Here is a 24,751-nt window from a genome sequence, read left to right on the forward strand (position 1 = left end):
TTTGATTTGATTTGATATTTAAGTCAATGGGGCTGTAGTGCCGTGGACCGGCGCTCCATCACACTACTGATGATTATTCTGTGTTTCCCAGGGTTCTTGTTCCTGTACCACCTCCACGGCAGAGCCATGCTAGATGTCCATGTTCACCAGCTGCTGCTGTTCTGTGTGTTTGGAGAGGCCATGGTGTCCTTTCTGGAGGTGTTCCACAGAGGGAACATTCTGCTGGAGCTTCTGAGAGCATCACTCACCATCCTGCAGGGGAGCTGGTTCTGGCAGGTCGGTCATCGAGTTATCGTCTGTCTCTCTAGTGACATTCTGTTCTCTTTATAGTGCCTTATTTAGACCGGGGGGGGGGGGGTTAGGGAGCTAGATATACAAGGAACAGGGTGCCATTTGGGATGCACAGACTTTTTCTCTCTCTCTCTCGTGTGTGTGTGTGTGTGTGTGTGTGTGTGTGTGTGTGTGTGTGTGTGTGTGTGGGGGTGTGTGTGTGTGTGTGTGTGTGTGTGTGTGTGTGTGTGTGTGTGTGTGTGTGTGTGTGTGTGTGTGTGTGTGTGTGTGTGTGTGTGTGTGTGTGTGTGTGTGTGTGTGTGTGTGTGTGTGTGTGTGTGTGTGTGTGTGTGTGTGTGTGTGTGTGTGTGTGTGTGTGTGTGTATGTATTTGTTACAGAGTTGAAGTAGAGGACTAGCTCTAATCAAACACCTTATAACAGCGTTCTCATGTTAAAGTCCCTAAGTCACAGCTAACATTATCTCATCTCCCCTTCAGGTTATGGACACTGTACTGTATATGTTGTGGGGATACACGATTCCAATGTCTATTTAGTAGAGCACAAATTGATCTCCTGAACACTAAATCATGGTAGATAAGTCTACTTCCACTCAACCTGGGTAGATAGGCCTACTGTACTTCCACTCAACCTGGGTAGATAGATCTACTGCACTTCCACTAAACCTGGGTAGATAGACCTACTGTACTTCCACTCAACCTGGGTAGATAGACCTACTGTACTTCCACTAAACCTGGGTAGATAGGCCTACTGTACTTCCAACTAAACCTGGGTAGATAGGCCTACTACTGTACTTCCAACTAAACCTGGGTAGATAGGCCTACTGTACTTCCAACTAAACCTGGGTAGATAGGCCTACTACTGTACTTCCACTAAACCTGGGTAGATAGGCCTACTGTACTTCCAACTAAACCTGGGTAGATAGGCCTACTGTACTTCTACTAAACCTGGGTAGATAGACCTACTGTACTTCCAACTAAACCTGGGTAGATAGGCCTACTGCACTTCCACTCAACCTGGGTAGATAGGCCTACTGCACTTCTACTAAACCTGGGTAGATAGGCCTACTGTACTTCTACTCAACCTAGGTAGCTAGGCCTATTAACACTAAACATGGGTAGATACGCCTAGTTCCACTCAACCTGGGTAAATATGCCTACTGTACTTCCACACAACCTGGGTAGATAAGTCTACTGTACTTCCACACAACCTGGGTAGATAAGCCTACCCGGCCTTCCCTGTGGCTCAGTTGGTAGAGCATGGTGTTTGCAACGCCAGCATGGTGTGTGCAACGCCAGGGTTGTGGGTTCAATTACATTTACATTTTTTTTTTTTTACATTTTAGTCATTTAGCAGACGCTCTTATCCAGAGCGACTTACAAATTGGTGCATTCACCTATAATATCCAGTGGAACAACCACTTTACAATAGTGCATCTAAATCTTTTAAGGGGGGGGTTAGAAGGATTACTTTATCCTATCCCAGGTATTCCTTGAAGAGGTGGGGTTTCAGGTGTCTCCGGAAGGTGGTGATTGACTCCGCTGTCCTGGCGTCGTGAGGGAGCTTGTTCCACCATTGGGGTGCCAGAGCAGCGAACAGTTTTGACTGGGCTGAGCGGGAACTGTGCTTCCTCAGAGGTAGGGAGGCGAGCAGGCCAGAGGTGGATGAACGGAGTGCCCTTGTTTGGGTGTAGGGCCTGATCAGAGCCTGAAGGTACGGAGGTGCCGTTCCCCTCACAGCTCCGTAGGCAAGCACCATGGTCTTGTAGCGGATGCGAGCTTTGACTGGAAGCCAGTGGAGAGAGCGGAGGAGTGGGGTGACGTGAGAGAACTTGGGAAGGTTGAACACCAGACGGGCTGCGGCGTTCTGGATGAGTTGTAGGGGTTTAATGGCACAGGCAGGGAGCCCAGCCAACAGCGAGTTGCAGTAATCCAGACGGGAGATGACAAGTGCCTGGATTAGGACCTGCGCCGCTTCCTGTGTGAGGCAGGGTCGTACTCTGCGAATGTTGTAGAGCATGAACCTACAGGATCGGGTCACCGCCTTGATGTTGGTGGAGAACGACAGGGTGTTGTCCAGGGTCACGCCAAGGCTCTTAGCACTCTGGGAGGAGGACACAAGGGAGTTGTCAACCGTGATGGCGAGATCATGGAACGGGCAGTCCTTCCCCGGGAGGAAGAGCAGCTCCGTCTTGCCGAGGTTCAGCTTGAGGTGGTGATCCGTCATCCACACTGATATGTCTGCCAGACATGCAGAGATGCGATTCGCCACCTGGTTGTCAGAAGGGGGAAAGGAGAAGATTAATTGTGTGTCATCTGCATAGCAATGATATGAGAGACCATGTGAGGATATGACAGAGCCAAGTGACTTGGTGTATAGCGAGAATAGGAGTGGGCCAAGAACAGAGCCCTGGGGGACACCAGTGGTGAGAGCACGTGGTGCGGAGACAGATTCAATTCCCACGGGGGGCCAGTACAAAAACAATAAATACATGAAATGAAAAGAATGCATTCACTACTGTAAGTCGCTCTGGATAAGAGCGTCTGCTAAATGACTAAAATGTAAAAAAATAAAAAATAAATGTAAATGTACTTCCACTCAACCAACCTGGGTAGATAGGGTTACTTCCACTCAACCAACCTGGGTAGATAGGCCTACTTCCACTCAACCAACCTTGGTAGATAGGCCTACTTCCACTCAACCAACCTTGGTAGATAGGCCTACTTCCACTCAACCAACCTGGGTAGATGGGCCTACTTCCACTCAACCAACCTGGGTAGATAGGCCTACTTCCACTCAACCAACCTGGGTAGATAGGCCTACTTCCACTCAACCAACCTGGGTAGATAGGCCTACTTCCACTCAACCTGGGTAGATAGGCCTACTTCCACTCAACCTGGGTAGATAGGCCTACTTCCACTCAACCTGGGTAGAGAGGCCTACTTCCACTCAACCTGGGTAGATAGGGTTACTTCCACTCAACCTGGGAAGATAAGGTTACTTCCACTAACCCTACAGTGGCTTGCGAAAGTATTCACCACCCTTGGCATTTTTCCTATTTTGTTGCCTTACAACCTGGAATTAAAATGTATTTTTGGGGGGTTTGTATCATTTACATAACATGTCTACAGCTTTGAAGTGGCAAAATATTTGTCAATACTTTGTAGAGCCACCTTTTGCAGCAATTACAGCGGCAAGTCTCTTGGGGTATGTCTCTATAAGCTTGGCACATGTAGCCACTGGGATTTTTGCCCATTTTTCAAGGCAAAACTGCTCCAGCTCCTTCAAGTTGGATGGGTTCCGCTGGTGTACAGCAATCTTTAAGTCATACCACAGATTCTCAATTGGATTGAGGTCTGGGCTTGGACTAGGCCATTCCAAGACATTTAAATGTTTCCCCTTAAACCACTCAAGTGCTGCTTTAGCAGTATGCTTAGGGTCATTGTCCTGCTGGAAGGTGAACCTCCGTCTGTCTCAAATCTCTGGAAGACTGAAACAGGTTTTCCCTCAAGAATTTCCCTGTATTTAGCGCCATCTATCATTCCTTCAATTCTGACCAGTTTCCCAGTCCCTGCCCATGAAAAACATCCCCACCGCATGATGCTGCCACCACCATGCTTCACTGTGGGGATGGTGTTCTCAGGGTGACGAGAGGTGTTGGGTTTGTGCCAGACATAGCGTTTTCCTTGGTGGCCAAAAAGCTCAATTTTAGTCTCATCTGACCAGAGTTCCTTCTTCCATATGTTTGGGGTGTCTCCCACAAGCCTTTTGGCAAACACCAAATGGGTTTGCTTATTTTTTTTCTTTAAGCAATGGCTTTTTTCTGGCCACTCTTCCGTAAAGCCCAGCTCTGTGGAGTGTACGGCTTAAAGTGGTCTTATGGACAGAAACTCCAATCTCCCTGTGGAGCTTTGCAGCTCCTTCAGGGTTATCTTTGGTCTCTTTGTTGCCTCTCTGATTAATGCCCACCTTGCCTGGTCTGTGAGTTTTGGTGGGCGGCCTTCTTGGCAGATTTGTTGTGGTGCCATATTCTTCCCATTTTTTTATAACGGATTTAATGGTGCTCCGTGGGATGTTGAATGTTTCGGATATTTTTTTATAACCCAACCCTGATCTGTACTTCTCCACAACTTTGTCTGGCCTGTTTGGAGAGCACCTTGGTCTTCATGATGCCACTTGCTTGGTGGTGCCCCTTGCTTAGTGGTGTTGCAGACTCTGGGGCCTTTCAGAACAGGTGTATATATACTGAGATCATGTGACACTTAGATTGCACACAGGTGGACTTTATTTAACTAATTATGTGACTGAAGGTAATTGGTTGCACCAGATCTTATTTAGGGGCTTCATGGAAAAGGGGGTGAATACATAGGCACGCACCACTTTTCCATTTTTTATTTTATCGAATTGTTTGAAACAAGTAATTTTTTTATTTCACTTCACCAATTTGGAATATTTTGTGTATGTTCATTACATGAAATCCAAATAAAAATCTATTTAAATTACAGGTTGTAATGCAACAAAATAGGAAAAACGCCAAGGAGGATGAATACTTTTGCAAGGCACTGTAGGTAGATAGGCCTGCTTCCACTAAATGGTGATTTGGATTTATTATGGATCCCCATTAGTTCCTGCCAAGGCAGCAGCTACTCTTCCTGGGGTTCATTATGGATCCCCATTAGTTCCTGCCAAGGCAGCAGCTACTCTTCCTGGGGTTTATTATGGATCCCCATTAGTTCCTGCCAAGGCAGCAGCTACTCTTCCTGGGGTTTATTATGGATCCACATTAGTTCCTGCCAAGGCAGCAGCTACTCTACCTGGGGTTTATTATGGATCCCCATTAGTTCCTGCCAAGGCAGCAGATACTCTTCCTGGGGTTTATTATGGATCCCCATTAGTTCCTGCCAAGGCAGCAGCTACTCTTCCTGGGGTTTATTATGGATCCCCATTAGTTCCTGCCAAGGCAGCAGCTACTCTACCTGGGGTTTATTATGGATCCCCATTAGTTCCTGCCAAGGCAGCAGCTACTCTTCCTGGGGTTTATTATGGATCCCCATTAGTTCCTGCCAAGGCAGCAGCTACTCTACCTGGGGTTTATTATGGATCCCCATTAGTTCCTGCCAAGGCAGCAGCTACTCTTCCTGGGGTTTATTATGGATCCCCATTAGTTCCTGCCAAGGCAGCAGCTACTCTTCCTGGGGTTTATTATGGATCCCCATTAGTTCCTGCCAAGGCAGCAGCTACTCTTCCTGGGGTTTATTATGGATCCCCATTAGTTCCTGCCAAGGCAGCAGCTACTCTTCCTGGGGTTTATTATGGATCCCCATTAGTTCCTGCCAAGGCAGCAGCTACTCTACCTGGGGTTTATTATGGATCCCCATTAGTTCCTGCCAAGGCAGCAGCTACTCTTCCTGGGGTTTATTATGGATCCCTATTAGTTCCTGCCAAGGCAGCAGCTACTCTTCCTGGGGTTTATTATGGATCCCCATTAGTTCCTGTCAAGGCAGCAGCTACTCTTCCTGGGGTCCAAACATATTAAAGCACTTACATCACACATAAAACAAAATATAAAACAGTACATCATATAACATTATTACACCACTACATATCTACAATACAACATGTATAATACCACCATACAACACTACAATATATGCGTATGCATGTGTCTGTGTGTGTGTGTCTCTTCACAGTCCCCGTTGTTCCATAAGGTGTATTTTTATCAGTTTTTTTAAAATCTGATTCTACTGCTGCATCAATTACCAGATGTGGAATAGAGTTCCATGTAGTCATGGCTCTATGTAGTGCTACGCGCCTCCCATAGTCTGTTCTGGACTTGGGGATTGGCACACAGGAGACCTGAGTTAGAACCACTGTTACTTACTTACGTACTGACTTTATTTTCCCCATGGGGGGTTACCAATTAAACATTAAAAATAAATAATTTAAAAGCCTGCTGGCCTTACTGGGTGGATAGGAACATTAGCCTGCTGGCCTTACTGGGTGGATAGGAACATTAGCCTGCTGGCCTTACTGGGTGGATAGGGACATTAGCCTGCTGGCCTTACTGGGTGGATAGGAACATTAGCCTGCTGGCCTTACTGGGTGGATAGGAACATTAGCCTGCTGGCCTTACTGGGTGGATAGGAACATTAGCCTGCTGGCCTTACTGGGTGGATAGGAACATTAGCCTGCTGGCCTTACTGGGTGGATAGGAACATTAGCCTGCAGGCCTTACTGGGTCTATAGGAACATTAGCCTGCTGGCCTTACTGGGTGGATAGGAACATTAGCCTGCTGGCCTTACTGGGTGGATAGGAACATTAGCCTGCTGGCCTTACTGGGTCCATAGGAACATTAGCCTGCTGGCCTTACTGGGTGGATAGGAACATTAGCCTGCTGGCCTTACTGGGTGGATAGGAACATTAGCCTGCTGGCCTTACTGGGTCTATAGGAACATTAGCCTGCTGGCCTTACTGGGTGGATAGGAACATTAGCCCGCTGGCCTTACTGGGTGGATAGGAACATTAGCCTGCTGGCCTTACTGGGTCTATAGGAACATTAGCCTGCTGGCCTTACTGGGTGGATAGGAACATTAGCCTGCTGGCCTTACTGGGTCTATAGGAACATTAGCCTGCTGGCCTTACTGGGTGGATAGGAACATTAGCCTGCTGGCCTTACTGGGTGGATAGGAACATTAGCCTGCTGGCCTTACTGGGTGGATAGGAACATTAGCCTGCTGGCCTTACTGGGTGGATAGGAACATTAGCCTGCTGGCCTTACTGGGTGGATAGGAACATTAGCCTGCTGGCCTTACTGGGTGGATAGGAACATTAGCCTGCAGGCCTTACTGGGTCTATAGGAACATTAGCCTGCTGGCCTTACTGGGTGGATAGGAACATTAGCCTGCTGGCCTTACTGGGTGGATAGGAACATTAGCCTGCTGGCCTTACTGGGTGGATGGGAACATTAGCCTGCTGGCCTTACTGGGTGGATAGGAACATTAGCCTGCTGGCCTTACTGGGTGGATAGGAACATTAGCCTGCTGGCCTTACTGGGTCGATAGGAACATTAGCCTGAGCTATTTAGGAGGGATATCACACCTGGCACAAATTATTGTCTAGTTGTGTTTTTCCTGCTGAGGGGTGCCCTATACCTGCACCCAGAGGGGAGTAGTTCAAAGTCCGGGTACAGGGGGTGGCTTGGGTCTAAAATGATTTTGTGAGCCTTACGGAGGGCCTTGACCTTAAAGATCTCATCCAGGCCTGTCTGTTTGACTCCAAGAACCTTGGGGAGGGCCCTGACCTTAAAGATCTCATCCAGGCCTGTCTGTTTGACTCCAAGAACCTTGGGGAGGGCCCTGACCTTAAAGATCTCATCCAGGCCTGTCTGTTTGACTCCAAGAACCTTGGGGAGGGCCCTGACCTTAAAGATCTCATCCAGGCCTGTCTGTTGGACTCCAAGAACCTTGGGGAGGGCCCTGACCTTAAAGATCTCATCCAGGCATGTCTGTTTGACTCCAAGAACCTTGGGGAGGGCCCTGACCTTAAAGATCTCATCCAGGCCTGTCTGTTTGACTCCAAGAACCTTGGGGAGGGCCCTGACCTTAAAGATCTCATCCAGGCATGTCTGTTTGACTCCAAGTACCTTGGGGAGGGCCCTGACCTTAAAGATCTCATCCAGGCCTGTCTGTTGGACTCCAAGTACCTTGCTTGCTGTGGTGATAATCCTTCTCAGCATATTTCTCTGGCAGACAGTGGAATTGCCAAACCAACAAACAATACAAAAAGTTAAAATCCTCTCAATGAAAGATTTGTAAAACAGAGTCAGTATAGTCCAGTCTACATTAAAAGATCCCAGCTTTTTGAGAAAGTACAGTCTCTGTTGGCTCTTTTTGTAGATCAGGTCTGTACATTTACTCCTCTGAAGCTTATTGTCCAAGAGGACACCCAGGTATTTTTATTCCTCTACAATCTCTGTATTCTGACCTCTGATAGATGTTGCAGAGGTAGGTGTTGTACACTTCCTGAAGCCTATTCACATCTCTTTGGTCTTGTTGGTATTGAGGACCAAGTGTGATTGGTCACACCGCTCTACCAAGTCATCTAGGACCGGGCCATGATGTTCCTCGTCATCATGCAACAGGCTGATCAAGGCGGGGTCATCAGCGAACTTAACAAGGTGTCTGTCAGGATGGGAACTAGTACAACTATTAGTGTAGAAGATGTACAGGAGTGGAGACAAAACACATCCCTGAGGAGAGCCTGTGGTGGTGTTGGAGTGGGGACAAAACACATCCCTGAGGAGAGCCTGTGTTGGTGGTGGAGTGGAGACAAAACACATCCCTGAGGAGAGCCTGTGTTGGTGGTGGAGTGGAGACAAAACACATCCCTGAGGAGAGCCTGTGTTGGTGGTGGAGTGGAGACAAAACACATCCCTGAGGAGAGCCTGTGTTGGTGGTGGAGTGGAGACAAAACACATCCCTGAGGAGAGCCTGTGTTGGTATTGCGTATGTCCGACACGTGGGGACCTATTTTAACTCGCTGTGAGCGTTGGCTCAGGAAGTCCAACAGCTACAAAACCAGCCCTCCATCTAAGGAGAAGTCCCGAATGAGTCTCTGTGCCAGAATGTAGGGCTGGATTGTGTTGAAGGCAGAAGAAAAGTCAACAAACAGAACCCTAACATGGGATTTGGCTCCTTCTAGATGTCTGTAGACCATGTTGCCATGTTGAGGAGAGTACACCCTCTAGATGTCTGTAGACCATGTTGCCATGTTGAGGAGAGTACACCCTCTAGATGTCTATAGACCATGTTGCCATGTTGAGGAGAGAACACCCTCTAGATGTCTATAGACCATGTTGAGGAGAGTACACCCTCTAGATATCTATAGACCATGTTGAGGAGGGTACACCCTCTAGATGTCTATAGACCATGTTGAGGAGGGTACACCCTCTAGATGTCTATAGACCATGTTGAGGAGAGTACACCCTCTAGATGTCTATAGACCATGTTGCCATGTTGAGGAGAGAACACCCTCTAGATGTCTATAGACCATGTTGAGGAGAGAACACCCTCTAGATGTCTATAGACCATGTTGAGGAGAGTACACCCTCTAGATGTCTATAGACCATGTTGCCATGTTGAGGAGGGTACACCCTCTAGATGTCTATAGACCATGTTGAGGAGGGTACACCCTCTAGATGTCTATAGACCATGTTGCCATGTTGAGGAGAGGACACCCTCTAGATGTCTATAGACCATGTTGCCATGTTGAGGAGGGTACATCCTCTAGATGTCTGTAGACCATGTTGAGGAGAGTACACCCTCTAGATGTCTATAGACCATGTTGCCATGTTGAGGAGAGGACACCCTCTAGATGTCTGTAGACCATGTTGAGGAGAGTACACCCTCTAGATGTCTATAGACCATGTTGCCATGTTGAGGAGAGGACACCCTCTAGATGTCTATAGACCATGTTGCCATGTTGAGGAGGGTACACCCTCTAGATGTCTGTAGACCATGTTGAGGAGGGTACACCCTCTAGATGTCTATAGACCATGTTGAGGAGGGTACACCCTCTAGATGTCTATAGACCATGTTGAGGAGAGAACACCCTCTAGATGTCTATAGACCATGTTGCCATGTTGAGGAGGGTACACCCTCTAGATGTCTGTAGACCATGTTGAGGAGAGTACACCCTCTAGATGTCTATAGACCATGTTGAGGAGGGTACACCCTCTAGATGTCTATAGACCATGTTGAGGAGAGTACACCCTCTAGATGTCTATAGACCATGTTGCCATGTTGAGGAGATTGCACCCTCTAGATGTCTGTAGACCATGTTGAGGAGGGTACACCCTCTAGATGTCTATAGACCATGTTGAGGAGAGTACACCCTCTAGATGTCTGTAGACCATGTTGAAGAGAGTACACCCTCTAGATGTCTGTAGACCATGTTGAGGAGGGTAAGAACGGCATCATCAACTCCTCTGCTAGGCTGATAGGCAAACTGAAATGGGTCGAGAAGCTTCTGGGTGAAGCTGAGAATACGACGGTAGTCATTCAGCACAGAGGGATTAGATGCTTTAGGAATTGGTATAATTATTGAGTTTTTCCACATACTGGCACGTGTTGCTGGTCGAGTGAGGATTGGAAAATGTCTATAAAAACACCAGCCAATTGTTCAGCACAGTGCTTTAACACATGTCCACTTATTTTGTCTGGGCCTGTGTGCATTACACCCCCTGAACAACTTCACAACATCAGCCTGTTTAACAACAACTCTCTCAAACATTTGTAATGATGCTTCCATTTGTTTTACCTCTGACACAAAGTCGTCTGATTCAAATCTTGAGAAGAAAATATTCAGTTCATTAGCCATGTCCTGGCCCTCATATCCCCCAAGGTCAACACAGTTTTTTCCCCTGCCTATGTGGGGGGCACTAGCCATGTTCTGGCCCTCATATCCCCCAAGGTCAACACAGTTTTTTCCCCTGCCTATGTGGGGGGCACTAGCCATGTTCTGGCCCTCATATCCCCCAAGGTCAGCACTGGTTTTCCCCTGCCTATGTGGGGGGCACTAGCCATGTTCTGGCCCTCATATCCCCCAAGGTCAGCACTGGTTTTTCCCCTGCCTATGTGGGGGGCACTAGCCATGTTCTGGCCCTCATATCCCCCAAGGTCAGCACTGGTTTTTCCCCTGCCTATGTGGGGGGCATTAGCCATGTCCTGGCCCTCATATCCCCCAAGGTCAACACAGTTTTTCCCCCTGCCTATGTGGGGGGCACTAGCCATGTTCTGGCCCTCATATCCCCCAAGGTCAGCACTGGTTTTTCCCCTGCCTATGTGGGGGGCACTAGCCATGTTCTGGCCCTCATATCCCCCAAGGTCAGCACTGGTTTTTCCCCTGGCTATGTGGGGGGCACTAGCCATGTTCTGACCCTCATATCCCCCAAGGTCAGCACTGGTTTTTCCCCTGCCTATGTGGGGGGCACTAGCCATGTTCTGGCCCTCATATCCCCCAAGGTCAACACACTTTTTCCCCCTGCCTATGTGGGGGGCACTAGCCATGTTCTGGCCCTCATATCCCCCAAGGTCAACACACTTTTTCCCCCTGCCTATGTGGGGGGCACTAGCCATGGATTTAATCCCTTGCCAGGCCACCCTTGCGTTTCCTGAGAAGAGGCTCCTCTCCACCCTTGCGTTTCCTGAGGAGAGGGTCCTCTCCACCCTTGCGTTTCCTGAGGAGAGGGTTCTCTCCACCCTTGCGTTTCCTGAGGAGAGGGTCCTCTCCACCCTTGCGTTTCCTGAGGAGAGGGTCCTCTCCACCCTTGCGTTTCCTGAGGAGAGGGTCCTCTCCACCCTTTGCTTGTCTGCCTCCTTGTCCACCAGTATCTGTCTTTTGATCTCACGTTGTACATCTCTTATAGCCTGTCTATCAGCCTCAGCATAAACTGATCTCACGGTGTCCATCTCTTAAAGGCTGTCTATCACCCTCAGCATAAACTGATCTTACGTTGTCCATCTCTTATAGCCTGTCTATCACCCTCAGCATAAACTGATCTCACGTTGTCCATCTCTTAAAGCCTGTCTATCACCCTCAGCATAAACTGCCTTCTCCCTATTATGTAGTAATTTTAGATGTTTTGATACCCAAGGCTTATTGTTAGGGAAGATTTTACAGGTTTTAGTTGGCACAACTGACTCAACACAGAAGTTTACATAGTCTGAAACAACATCTGTGAGTTCATCAAGATCAGAGCTGCTGTCCTCAAATACCTCCCTTCACAGTACAGTCAAAACACCCCTGGAGACCAGATACCTCCCACATAGTACAGTCAAAACACCCCTGGAGACCAAATACCTCCCACATAGTACAGTCAAAACACCAAATACCTCCCACATAGTACAGTCAAAACACCAAATACCTCCCACATAGTAGAGTCAAAACACCCCTGGAGACCAAATACATCCCACATAGTACAGTCAAAACACCCCTGGAGACCAAATACCTCCCACATAGTACAGTCAAAACACCCCTGGAGACCAAATACCTCCCACATAGTACAGTCAAAACACCAAATACCTCCCACATGGTACAGTCAAAACACCCCTGGAGACCAAATACCTCCCACATAGTACAGTCAAAACACCCCTGGAGACCAAATACCTCCCACACAGTACAGTCAAAACACCCCTGGAGACCAAATACCTCCCACATAGTACAGTCAAAACACCCCTGGAGACCAAATACCTCCCACACAGTACAGTCAAAACACACCTGGAGACCAAATACCTCCCACATAGTACAGTCAAAACACCCCTGGAGACCAAATACCTCCCACATAGTACAGTCAAAACACCCCTGGAGACAGGTGATACTGTTGTCATTCCAGATCTGGACAGTTTTAACTGTGGGTTTCTCCCTCTCCAGGAGTCGACAGTAGGTTGGCCTGAGGTAGACCACATTGTGGTCTGATGTCCCCAGGGGAGGTCTGGTGGTGGCAGAGAAATCATTTGGTATTGTCCCATAGCACAAATCAAGAGTCCTATTTTTCCTACTGTGACATTTCACATACTGGTGGTATGTGCGCATGACTTTGTGCAAGGTACAGTTGTTAAAATCCCCTAAAATACATTTGGGTGCGTCGGGGGGGATGGATTCCAGTTTCGGTGACAGATGATAAATAATCTCTGATGCCTTTGTTATATTAGCTTTCGGTTGAATGTACACAACGGTAACAAACAATTGGGGGAACTCGCGGGGCAGATAGTGAGGTCGCAGTGACACAGACAGCAGTTCAATGTCGGGGGTACAGAGTCTCTCTCTTACCAGGATCCATTTACACCACTGGTCCCTGACAAGCAGGCAGACGCCCCGCCGTGAAGATCCATTTACACCACTGGTCCCTGACAAGCAGGCAGACGCCCCGCCGTGAGGATCCATTTACACCACTGGTCCCTGACAAGCAGGCAGACGCCCCCGCCGTGAAGATCCATTTACACCACTGGTCCCTGACCAGCAGGCAGACGCCCCGCCGTGAAGATCCATTTACACCACTGGTGCCTGACAAGCAGGCAGACGCCCCCGCCGTGAAGATCCATTTACACCACTGGTCCCTGACCAGCAGGCAGACGCCCCGCCGTGAGGATCCATTTACACCACTGGTCCCTGACAAGCAGGCAGACGCCCCCGCCGTGAAGATCCATTTACACCACTGGTCCCTGACCAGCAGGCAGACGCCCCGCCGTGAGGATCCATTTACACCACTGGTCCCTGACCAGCAGGCAGACGCCCCCGCCGTGAAGATCCATTTACACCACTGGTCCCTGACCAGCAGGCAGACGCCCCCGCCGTGAAGATCCATTTACACCACTGGTCCCTGACCAGCAGGCAGACGCCCCGCCGTGAAGTTTCCCTGTGACTGTCAGATCACGGTCCGCTCTGACCAGAGTGAAGCCGGCCGGCTCCACTTCTCTGTCCGGGACTGTGTCATCCAGCCAAGTCTCAGTAAATACCAGTAAACAGGCCTCCCGATATTCGTGTTGGAAGATCAGATTCGCTGACAGCTCATCCGCTTTCCCCCTCAGTGACCTGGCATTAATCAGCAAGGTACAGTAAGGGAAGTTTGTTCTTTAATTTTTTAAGTCTTTGTCTGATTCCCCCACGTTTTCCATGTTTGCATTTGGGTTTGTAATCCACTCGCAGACAATCAGGGTGTAACAGCTGTCTTCACGAATGGACCAAGGCGCAGCGGGAATGTGGATACTCATAGTTTAATTTTAAAAAAAGAGTAAAGCATCCACGGTGAAAAACAATAAGCAAGACAGCAACAGTTTTACAGGCTATACAAACGCAGTGCAAAAACAACTACCCACAATCCCAAAGAAAAACACACCCTTCTATATAGGACTCCCAATCAAAGGCAACTCAACACACCTGCCTTCAATTGGGAGTCCCATCCCCAACACAAGCCCTTAACATACAAACAACCTGCCACATCCTGACCACAACTGATACAATACCTCCCTCTGCTGGTCAGGACGTGACAGTACCACCCCTCAAGGTGCAGACCCCGGAATGCACCTAAAAAAAAAGAAAACACAAACAAAAATCCCCAATACCTCAACAAAACCAATAAACAATAACCCCTATACAATAAGGGAGGGAAGGGAGGGTGGCTGCCGTCACCGACGGCACTGTGCTACACCCTCCCTCCCCAACCCACCTATCCTGGAGGTGGCTCAGGTGCAGGACGTGGACCTCGCTCCACCTTCGGCGTCGCCCACTTCTGTGGCGCCGATAGCTGCGCCGGGCAGACGGGCCACTCGGGCTGACCCTGGCAGACGGACCACTCTTGCTGGGCCGGAAGACATGCGGGCCACTCGGGCTGGGTCGGAAGACATGCGGGCCACTCGGGCTGGGCCGGAGGACAGGCGGGCCACTCGGGCTGGGCCGGAGGACAGGCGGGCCACTCGTTCTGGGCCGGAGGACAGGCGGGCCACTCGGGCTGGGCCGGAGGACAGGCGGGCCACTCGGGCTGGGCCGGAGGGCAGGCGGGCCACTCGGGCTGGGCCGGAGGACAGGCGGGCCACTCGGGCTGGGCCGGAGGACAGGCGGGCCACTCGGGCTGATCCTGGCCGGCGGGCCACTCTGGCAGCTCCGGGCAGTCGGGCCACTCTGGCATCTCCGGGCAGACTGGCCACTCTGGCAGCTCCTGACTAGTGGGTGGCTCTGGCAGCTCCTGACTGACGGCGGCTCTGGCGGCTCCTGACTGACGGGCAGCTCTGGCGACTCTTGACTGACGGGCAGCTCTGGCGACTCTTGACTGACGGGCAGCTCTGGCGACTCTTGACTGACGGGCAGCTCTGGCGACTCTTGACTGACGGGCAGCTCTGGCGACTCTTGACTGACGGACAGCTCTGGCGACTCTTTACTGGCGGGGCTGGACTGACGCACTAGAAGCCTTGTGCGTGGGGCTGGTACTGGACGTGCCAGCCCCGAGACACGCACCTCAAGGCTAGTGCGTGTAACGAGAAACACCGGACCGTAGAGGCGCACTGGCGGTCTTAAGCGCAGGGTTGGCATCACCCCTGCTGGCTCGATGCCCACTTTCCCCTGGCATATGCGGGGCGCTGGTACAGGGCGGACTGGCCTGTGCGTCCGTATAGGCGAGATGGTGCGTACCTCAGCATAACATGGCGCCCTCCACCTCATACGCACCTCCCTGTAATCACAGGTAGCTGGCTTACGGCTCTTCCTAGGCCTAGCCAAACTACCCATGTGCCCCCCCCCATCCAGCCGTGTCAATACTGCCCCCTATCCCCAACAGGTTTTAAGACAAAAAAAGCTCTTTACCTCACTAGCTTTTCAAAGGTGGCTAGAAATGTGCACGTTTTGTGCTCTTGTAGGAAGTACTTCAAATTATCAATAACTGGGCTAATAACTCACTAACTAGCAAAGGATATGAACAAATGTACACACACGGCTACATGCAGCTCTGGCTTTGACCTCAAAACAAGCACATCTACTCATGACCACTCATGCTGTAAACACAGTCCAGTTCACAATGAATGGCACAGAGCCATATATGGCAATGGTCGATTTGCATATAGGCCTACTGCAGCTCTGATCGGTTATGCCGCACCGGTCTGTGTAGAGTACGGGCCTGAGTCGTGACTGTCAATGCAATGGAATCCTACTCCGATGCATTCCGCCAACAACAACATCTCTTGCATAGTTAGTTTTGTTTCGGTATGTTGCATTGAAAGTGGCTAATATTGTATTGATTCCATAACAATTGCCACAGTAAAGGGACACGTTGATATGTGTTAACTAAGGGGGAAAACTCTAGAAAGTTGAGTGAAGTTCAATCTCGTGCTTCTCCGTGCGAGCGGATATTTCTCCTGCAGTCCCGGGGGAACTTAGAGGGAACATTGGTTAGAACCCCATCAGTCAAACGAATATGTCTTCAGGTCTCAGGCAAGGTTGCTCATCACATGCATGGATCCTTCTGCTTCTGGTTGCCACAGAAAGTGTTGTTGTTGTGCAGTAAGCCAAGTCAGTTATATCGGTGCCCTGATCTCTGATTATGAGGTCAAAGGGGGGTAAAATGTAACTGAGGTGATTCGATGAACCACACTCTTTTGATGAGTAACGTTGCTGTAGACTTGAAGACTTGTGTTAGCTTCCCGAACTCATCCCTATGGGCTTTAGCTAAGTGGGCTAACACAGTGTTGTGACACGCAGGAGACCTGGTTTGAACCCAGTCAGTCACAAGAGCAACATTAAATAGGGAGTGTAATGGCTATCCTTAGAAGGGCTATGACAAGGCTATTCAACTATATTCTAACGCAGCCTGTGTCACGTCCTGACCAGCCTTGGTCCATTCCTGACGACAGACCTTACAGCCTGTGATCATCATAGAGGGGAACTGAAGACACAGCCGCATTCCAGAGAGTCTTAGCTTTCAGGAATGGGCTCATAATAGTTTACATCCAAAACGGTTCAAATGCTAGAGCCAAATTCAGGAAATAAATTAATCATGCCACATTAGCTTCTGTATACTGTATACATACTTTATACATACTTTCCAGACTGATTTTCCAGTTTTCGTCCATAGCAGGGGCTTGTATCCATCTAGTTGAGCCTATTACAGCATAATAAACCCTGGAACAGTTTCCATCCTCTAACCCTCTCTTATCTCTGCCCCCCTCCAGATTGGCTTTGTCCTGTATTCCCCCAGCGGTGCAGAGTGGGACCAGAAGGACCATAACAACATGATGTTTATCACTATGTGTTACTGCTGGCACCTGGTCTTCAGCCTGCTTATTGTGTCAGTGCTGTACTGCACCATCAGCTGGTGAGACACCCTTTCCACTCCTGTCCTGTGTTCTTATTGGTTAATGTAGCATGTCCTATGTTCTTATTGGTTAATTTAGAATGTTTGTGCTGGCATATAGCCTTCAGCCTGCTCACTGTATTGGTGCTGTACTGCAACCATCAGCCAATGAGACAACACTTACCCTGGGGTCTTATGGGTTAACACCTCCTACATATTTACAGTCACAATGAGGTACATCAGCATTCCATTCCTTCATCATCATCACCAGAGTCTAGTTGATTTGGGGGCAGTTTCCCGGACAGATTAAAGGTCATGAACAGTCAAAATCATGTTTTTCATGAAATGTGATGATATTTGCATTATACCAGATCAGAGTATGATGGCTAAAATATGAACGTGTTGCTTCTACATTGATCAAGTTTGATCCCATGTCCAATGCTTGGATTCAGGAGGCGGGATTATTAAAGAGATTATTAAAGAGATTAACTCTCATTTTAATACACCAATGGTAACATGATATTCTCTTACCTAATTTAAATAAGTACCTCCTTGTAACCAACATCGGAGAAGGCGTATTTGCAGAGGGGCGTGGTTTATATAGCTAGATAGCTACTCTACTGGTGCCAAATTTTTACTGTAGTGTGTCAGCAAATATAATTAAAAGTTGACCCTATTCATCTATGGCAAAGATACTTTTATTTGTCACCTTTTATCTGTGTCTAGTGTTAGCTAGTTACTGGCTAGCTAGTTACTGGCTAGCTAGGTCTTTATGTCTGGTGTTAGCTAGTTACTGGCTAGCTAGGTCTTCATCTGTCTGGTGTTAGCTAGTTATTGGCTAGCTAGTTACTGGCTAGCTAGGTCTTCAGCCAACATAAAACAAAAGAGTTTAGGGGTCATTTAAAACTCAGTTGTCATGTCAACACATCCGTCAGTGCTGCGGTGAACCGCATCACAACAGACATGCCAAACGGGAGATGCATACAAAAAATATAAATATTATATACAGTTGAAGTCGGAAGTTTACATACACTTAGATTGGAGTCATTAAAACTCATTTTTCAACCACTCCACAAATTTCTTGATAACAAACTATAGTTTTGGCAAGTCGGTTAGGACATCTACTTTGTGCTTGACACAAGTCATTTTTCCAACAATTGTTTACAGACAGATTATTTCACTTATAATTCACTGTATCACAATTCCAGTAAGTCAGAAGTTTACATACACTAAGTTGACTGTGCCTTTAAACAGCTTGGAAAATTCCAGAAAATGATGTCATGGCTTTAGAAGCTTCTGATAGGCTAATTGACATCATTTGAGTCAATTGGAGGTGTACCTGTGGATGTATTTCAAGGCCTACCTTCAAACTCAGTTCTTCTTTGCTTGACATCATGGGAAAATCAAAAGAAATCAGCCAAGACCTCAGAAAAAGAATTGTAGACCTCCACAAGTCTGGTTCATCCTTTGGAGCAATTTCCAAATGCCTGAAGGTACCACATTCATCTGTACAAACAATAGTACGCAAGTATAAGCACCATGGGACCACGCAGCCATCATACCGCTCAGGAAGGAGACGCGTTCTGTCTCTTAGAGATGAACGTACTTTGGTGCGAAAAGTGCAAATCAATCCCAGAACATCAGCAAAGGACCTTGTGAAGATGCTGGAGGAAACAGGTACAAAAGTATCTATATCCACAGCAAAACGAGTCCTATATCGACATAACCTGAAAGGCCACTCAGCAAGGAAGAAGCAACTGCTCCAAAACCGCCATAAAAAGCCAGACAATGGTTTGCAACTGCACATGGGGAGAAAGATCATACTTTTTGGAGAAATGTCCTCTGGTCTGATGAAACAAAAATATAACTGTTTGGCCATAATGACCATTGTTATGTTTGGAGGAAAAGGGGGAGGCTTGCAAGCCGAAGGACACCATCCCAACCGTGAAGCACGGGGGTGGCAGCATCATGTTGTGGGGGTGCTTTGCTGCAGGAGGGATTGGTGCACAAAATAGATGGCATCATAAGGCAGGAAAATTAGAGGGATATATTGAAGCAACATCACAAGACATCAGACAGGAAGTTAAAGCTTGGTCGCAAATGGGTCTTCCAAAGTTGTGGCAAAATGGCTTCAGGACAACAAAGTCAAGGGATTGGAGTGGCCATCACAAAGCCCTGACCTCAATCCCATAGAAAATGTGTGGGCAGAACTGAAAAAGCGTGTACGAGCAAGGAGGCCTACAAACCTGACTCAGTGACACCAGCTCTGTCAGGAGGAATGATCCAAAATTCACCCAATTTATTGTGGGAAGTTTGTGGAATGCTATCCGAAACGTTTGACCCAAATTAAACAATTTAAAGGCAATGCTACCAAATACTAATTGAGTGTATGTGAAATTCTGACCCACTGGGAATGTGATGAAAGAAATAAAAGCTGAAATAAATCATTCTCTCTACTATTATTCTGACACTTCACATTGTTACAATAAAGTGATGATCCTAACTGACCTAAGAAATTGAATTTTTACTAGGATTAAATGTCAGAAATTGTGAAAATCTTAGTTCAAATGTATTTGGATAAGGTGTATGTAAACTTCCGACTTCAACTGTATATAATTGATGGAATTTCAATGTTGTTTGAGTTGCTTTGTGTATCACCAAATTTTCTTGAGATGATTTGACTGCAAATTGCTCACTGCATCCAAGTTTCAAAAAGCTGTCAGTCAATGCGAGTTTACAGTAAGCTCTCTGCCCACTCATTATGTCTTTTCAAATTTCCTAGTAGTTAGCCGTGAGAGAGAAAGTACTTTTGAGCATTTTTGATATGGGTGATATTTTAGTCAAAAGGCTATTTTACATGGGAATCAGAATGACTGTTCAGGACCTTTAAGCCTAGTTATGGACTAAAAAGCACTTTCAATAAAGAGATTCTCCATTGAGTTTGTAATCTGGTAAATCTAATTCTACGGTATGTTCATCATCCCCTCTGCAGTGTGGTACGATCCAGATTGAAGAGAACCCCCCCAATGGAGATGGGACTGCTGAAACCCAGAGAGAGACAGCAGGAGTCAGAGGACGAGACCCTATAAGGACAACAACAACTTCCTGTTTGTTTAGCAGTCAATCAATCAATCAATCAAATTTATTTATAAAGCCCTTTTTACATCAGCCGATGTCTCAAAGTGCTATACAGAAACTCAGCCTAAAACCCCAAACAGCAAGCAATGCAGGTGTAGAAGCACGGTGGCTAGGATAAACTCCCTAGAAAGGCAGGAACCTAGGAAGAAACCTAGAGAGGAACCAGGCTCTGAGGGGTGGTCAGTCCTCTTCTGGCTGTGACGGGTGGAGATTATAACAGAACATGGCCAAGATGTTCAAATGTTCATAGATGACAAGCAGGGTCAGATAATAATAATCACAGTGGTTGTAGAGGGTTCAACAGGTCAGCACCTCAGGAGTAAATGTCAGTTGGAGTTTCATAGCTGATCATTCAGAGTTAAGAGACAGCAGGTGCGTTAGAGAGAGAGAGTCGAAACAGCAGGTCTGGGACAAGGTAGCACGTCCGGTGAACAGGTCAGGTTATCCATAGCCACAGGCAGAACAGTTGTAACTGGAGAAGCAGCACGACCAGGTGGACTGGGAGTCATCAGGAGTCATCAGGCCAGGTAGTCCTGAGGCTAGGTCCTAGGACTCAGGTCCTCCGAGAGAAGAGAGAAAAGAGAAAGAGAGAGAGAGAGAATTAGAGGGAGCGTACAGACACCAGATAAGACAGGAGAAATACTCCAGATATAACAGACTGACCCTAGCCCCGCGACACATAAACTATTTCAGCGTAAATACTGGAGGCTGAGACAGGAGCCTCCAGTATTTATGAAATTTTAATTTGTCAGTTAGCTTACTAGCTAGTTCCGACTGTTTTACTGGTGGTAACCATAGCAACATGGCTACTGAGTCAGCCCACCCAATCCTTACGTCACCTATTAATGTCCCATGCTGACCCTAGACCCAGTTGGTTATCTGATCAGGGTTTGACTTCAGGAAGCCCATCAACCCAGTTCTGCAAGGTCCCAGTCTCTCTCCCTATCCACAGTAGCTGCCTCTCCTCCCCAGCCACTGCAGAGGAAGAGATGCTGACATCGTTTTAATATGTTAGATGTCACACAGCCGTAGCTATAGGAGAGTTTCTCTCCTTACTTTATATCACTCAACCTCTGCCCAATATCATCAGCATGAAGACATTATTACCATCTTTATCTTGTACATTGCTGCTACTCACTGTTTGTTTGTTACCTGTGCATAGTCACTTCGCCCCCACCTACATGTACAGATTACCTCAACTAGCCTGTATCCCTGCACACTGACTCGGTACCGGTGCCCCCTGTATTTAGCCTCGTTATTCTTATTCTTATTGTGTTACTTTTTATTATTACTTTTTATTTTAGCCTACTTGGTAAATATTTTCTTCTTCTTGAACTGCACTGTTGGTTAAGGGCTCGTAAGTCAGCATTTCATGGTAAAGTCTACACTTGTTGTATTCGGCGCATGTGGCAAATAAAGTTTGATTTGATTTGATGTAGCTAGCTTTGTTTATGTCGCTATTTATTACTCTTAATGGATCAACTCTGAACATCTTAACATTCAAATATTGTATTTGTTTAATATAACAGATAAATGCACACACATCAAATGAAGAATGATAACATAAGAAGAAGAGAGTTTGGGTGTAATATGCCCTGTTATCTGAATAGTTAAATGATATGACCAACCCATGTGGTAAATCTCTGTGTAGCAGCGCCATCCTGTGGCCAGGTTGTGCAACAACATGCATTGTACTGAATAATCATGAATACATGATTCACATAGATTAGTTTATGAAACATACTTGAAACAAAGGTTCAGGTTAAGGAATGTTTTGGCAATATTTTGCCTTGAATCAGGTGTAATATAAATTGTACTCTTGATAACACTTCATGGTGACGATCGTAGCCTCGGCTGTCAGGACCTAAAGATATTGATAGTAATGCATCTCAGACAGCACAAGCCATCGGATGATTCCACTGCCTTAGTGTTTCCTCTGATCATTCTGTACCTTCACCTTCAGTCTAGGATTAGGCTGTAGTGTGAAAACGATAAACCAAATTGTCACTGAGAAAATAGGAAAGGGAAATCTGGAGCAAATGTGGAATCAGTGATTACTGAGTGTATCATCGTCTGTCCATCTGCTCTGTGGGATTTAATTACAATTTTAATCAGTATAAAATTCAATGTATTTATGAAATATACTGTATATTACTTTGAGAGTTTTTGATTTCCATTTGCAGTTGAATCGAATACTGTTTTGTGAAACAGAATGTTGCATATGCATGTTTTTAAATTCAAATTTACATTAAAGAAGCATTTTTAAAACACCTGTCTTATTGCCTGTGTTCTTGTCTGTCTCGTTTCCAATGGTCACACACTTGAGTCCAGTAGGCGTCACTATGGTGAGCGTAGTGGCTATACCTGTCCACAGCCAATTGACAGGTGTACCCCATTACATATCAGCCTAATAGTGCTCAGTTTTGGTTGCCTGTCTCTTTGGGGTAGGCTGAGATTTCTCTTCAGGTGTCATTCTATTGGTCATACATACACCTCCACCCTCCTGGCATGCGGAGTGAGTTAAATCAAATCATGCCCGTCTATAGGAATCCTGGTGACGTTTATATGCGTCCTTACAGATTGACGGAAATTGCCAAATTCGTTAGGTAGTATTTACTGGGATCCCCAATTAGCTGCTGCCGAGGCTAATCTTCCTGTGGTCCAACCAGGAAACAAAACAACAAATGAAATACTTAATATACCTACAGTACCAGTCAAAAGTTTGGACACACCTCCTCATTCCAGGGTTTTTCTTTATTTTTACTATTTTCGACATTGTAGAATAATAGTGAAGACATAAAAAATATTAAATAACACACATGGAATCATGTAGTAACCAAAAAAGTGTTAAATAAATCAAAATATATTTTATATTTGAGATTCTTCAAAGTAGCCACCCTTTGCCTTAATGACAGCTTTGCACACTCGACATTCTCTCAACCAGCTTCACCAGGAATGCTTTTCCAACAATCTTGTAGGAGTTCCCACATATGCTGAGCACTTGTTGGCTGCTTTTCCTTCATGGTCGAATTGCTGCAAAGGAACCACTACTAAAGGACACCAATAATAAGAAGAGACTTCACTTTAATAATGTTTACATATCTTGCATTATTCATCTCATATGTACACTGCTCAAAAAAATAAAGGGAACACTAAAATAACACATCCTACATCTGAATGAAATAATCTTATTAAATACTTTTTTCTTTACATAGTTGAATGTGCTGACAACAAAATCACACAAAAATAATCAATGGAAATCCAATTTATCAACCCATGGAGGTCTGGATTTGGAGTCACACTCAAAATTAAAGTGGAAAACCACACTACAGGCTGATCCAACTTTGATGTAATGTCCTTAAAACAAGTCAAAATGAGGCTCAGTAGTGTGTGTGGCCTCCACGTGCCTGTATGACCTCCCTACAACGCCTGGGCATGCTCCTGATGAGGTGGCGGATGGTCTCCTGAGGGATCTCCTCCCAGACCTGGACTAAAGCATCCGCCAACTCCTGGACAGTCTGTGGTGCAACGTGGCGTTGGTGGATGGAGCGAGACATGATGTCCCAGATGTGCTCAATTGGATTCAGGTCTTGGGAACGGGCGGGCAAGTCCATAGCATCAATGCCTTCCTCTTGCAGGAACTGCTGACACACTCCAGCCACATGAGGTCTAGCATTGTCTTGCATTAGGAGGAACCCAGGGCCAACCGCACCAGCATATGGTCTCACAAGGGGTCTGAGGATCTCATCTCGGTACCTAATGGCAGTCAGGCTAACTCTGGCGAGCACATGGAGGGCTGTGCGGCCCCCCAAATAAATGCCACCCCACACCATGACTGACCCACCGCCAAACCGGTCATGCTGGAGGATGTTGCAGGCAGCAGAATGTTCTCCACGGCGTCTCCAGACTCTGTCACGTCTGTCACATGCTCAATGTGAACCTGCTTTCATCTGTGAAGAGCACAGGGCGCCAGTGGCGAATTTGCCAATCTTGGTGTTCTCTGGCAAATGCCAAACGTCCTGCACGGTGTTGGGCTGTAAGCACAACCCCACCTGTGGACGTCGGGCCCTCATACCACCCTCATGGAGTCTGTTTCTGACCGTTTGAGCAGACACATGCACATTTGTGGCCTGCTGGAGGTCATTTTGCAGGGCTCTGGCAGTGCTCCTCCTGCTCCTCCTTGCACAAAGGCGGAGGTAGCGGTCCTGCTGCTGGGTTGTTGCCCTCCTACGGCCTCCTCCACGTCTCCTGATGTACTGGCCTGTCTCCTGGTAGCGCCTCCATGCTCTGGACACTACGCTGACAGACACAGCAAACCTTCTTGCCACAGCTCGCATTGATGTGCCATCCTGGATGAGCTGCACTACCTGAGCCACTTGTGTGGGTTGTAGACTCTGTCTCATGCTACCACTAGAGTGAAATCACTGCCAGCATTCAAAAGTGACCAAAACATCAGCCAGGAAGCATAGGAACTGAGAAGTGGTCT

The 24,751-nt window shown here is 47.2% G+C and overlaps 1 protein-coding gene across 1 annotated transcript in view; it reads left to right on the plus strand.

The window, feature by feature from the left end:
- The window catches only part of tmem45a (transmembrane protein 45a), a 58,643-nt gene extending 36,108 nt beyond the window's left edge, over positions 1-22,535 (plus strand). The window contains exons 4-6 of the mRNA XM_045697529.2: positions 92-276; positions 17,006-17,148; positions 20,120-22,535. Coding sequence (XP_045553485.1) covers positions 92-276; positions 17,006-17,148; positions 20,120-20,216 — 425 coding nt within the window. The 3' untranslated portion in view covers positions 20,217-22,535. The remainder of the gene's footprint in view (positions 1-91; positions 277-17,005; positions 17,149-20,119) is intronic.
- Positions 22,536-24,751: the final 2,216 nt, after the last annotated feature.

This window comes from Salmo salar, chromosome 16 (genome assembly GCF_965601325.2).
Source record: "Salmo salar chromosome 16, fSalSal1, whole genome shotgun sequence".
Classification (NCBI taxonomy): domain Eukaryota; kingdom Metazoa; phylum Chordata; class Actinopteri; order Salmoniformes; family Salmonidae; genus Salmo; species Salmo salar.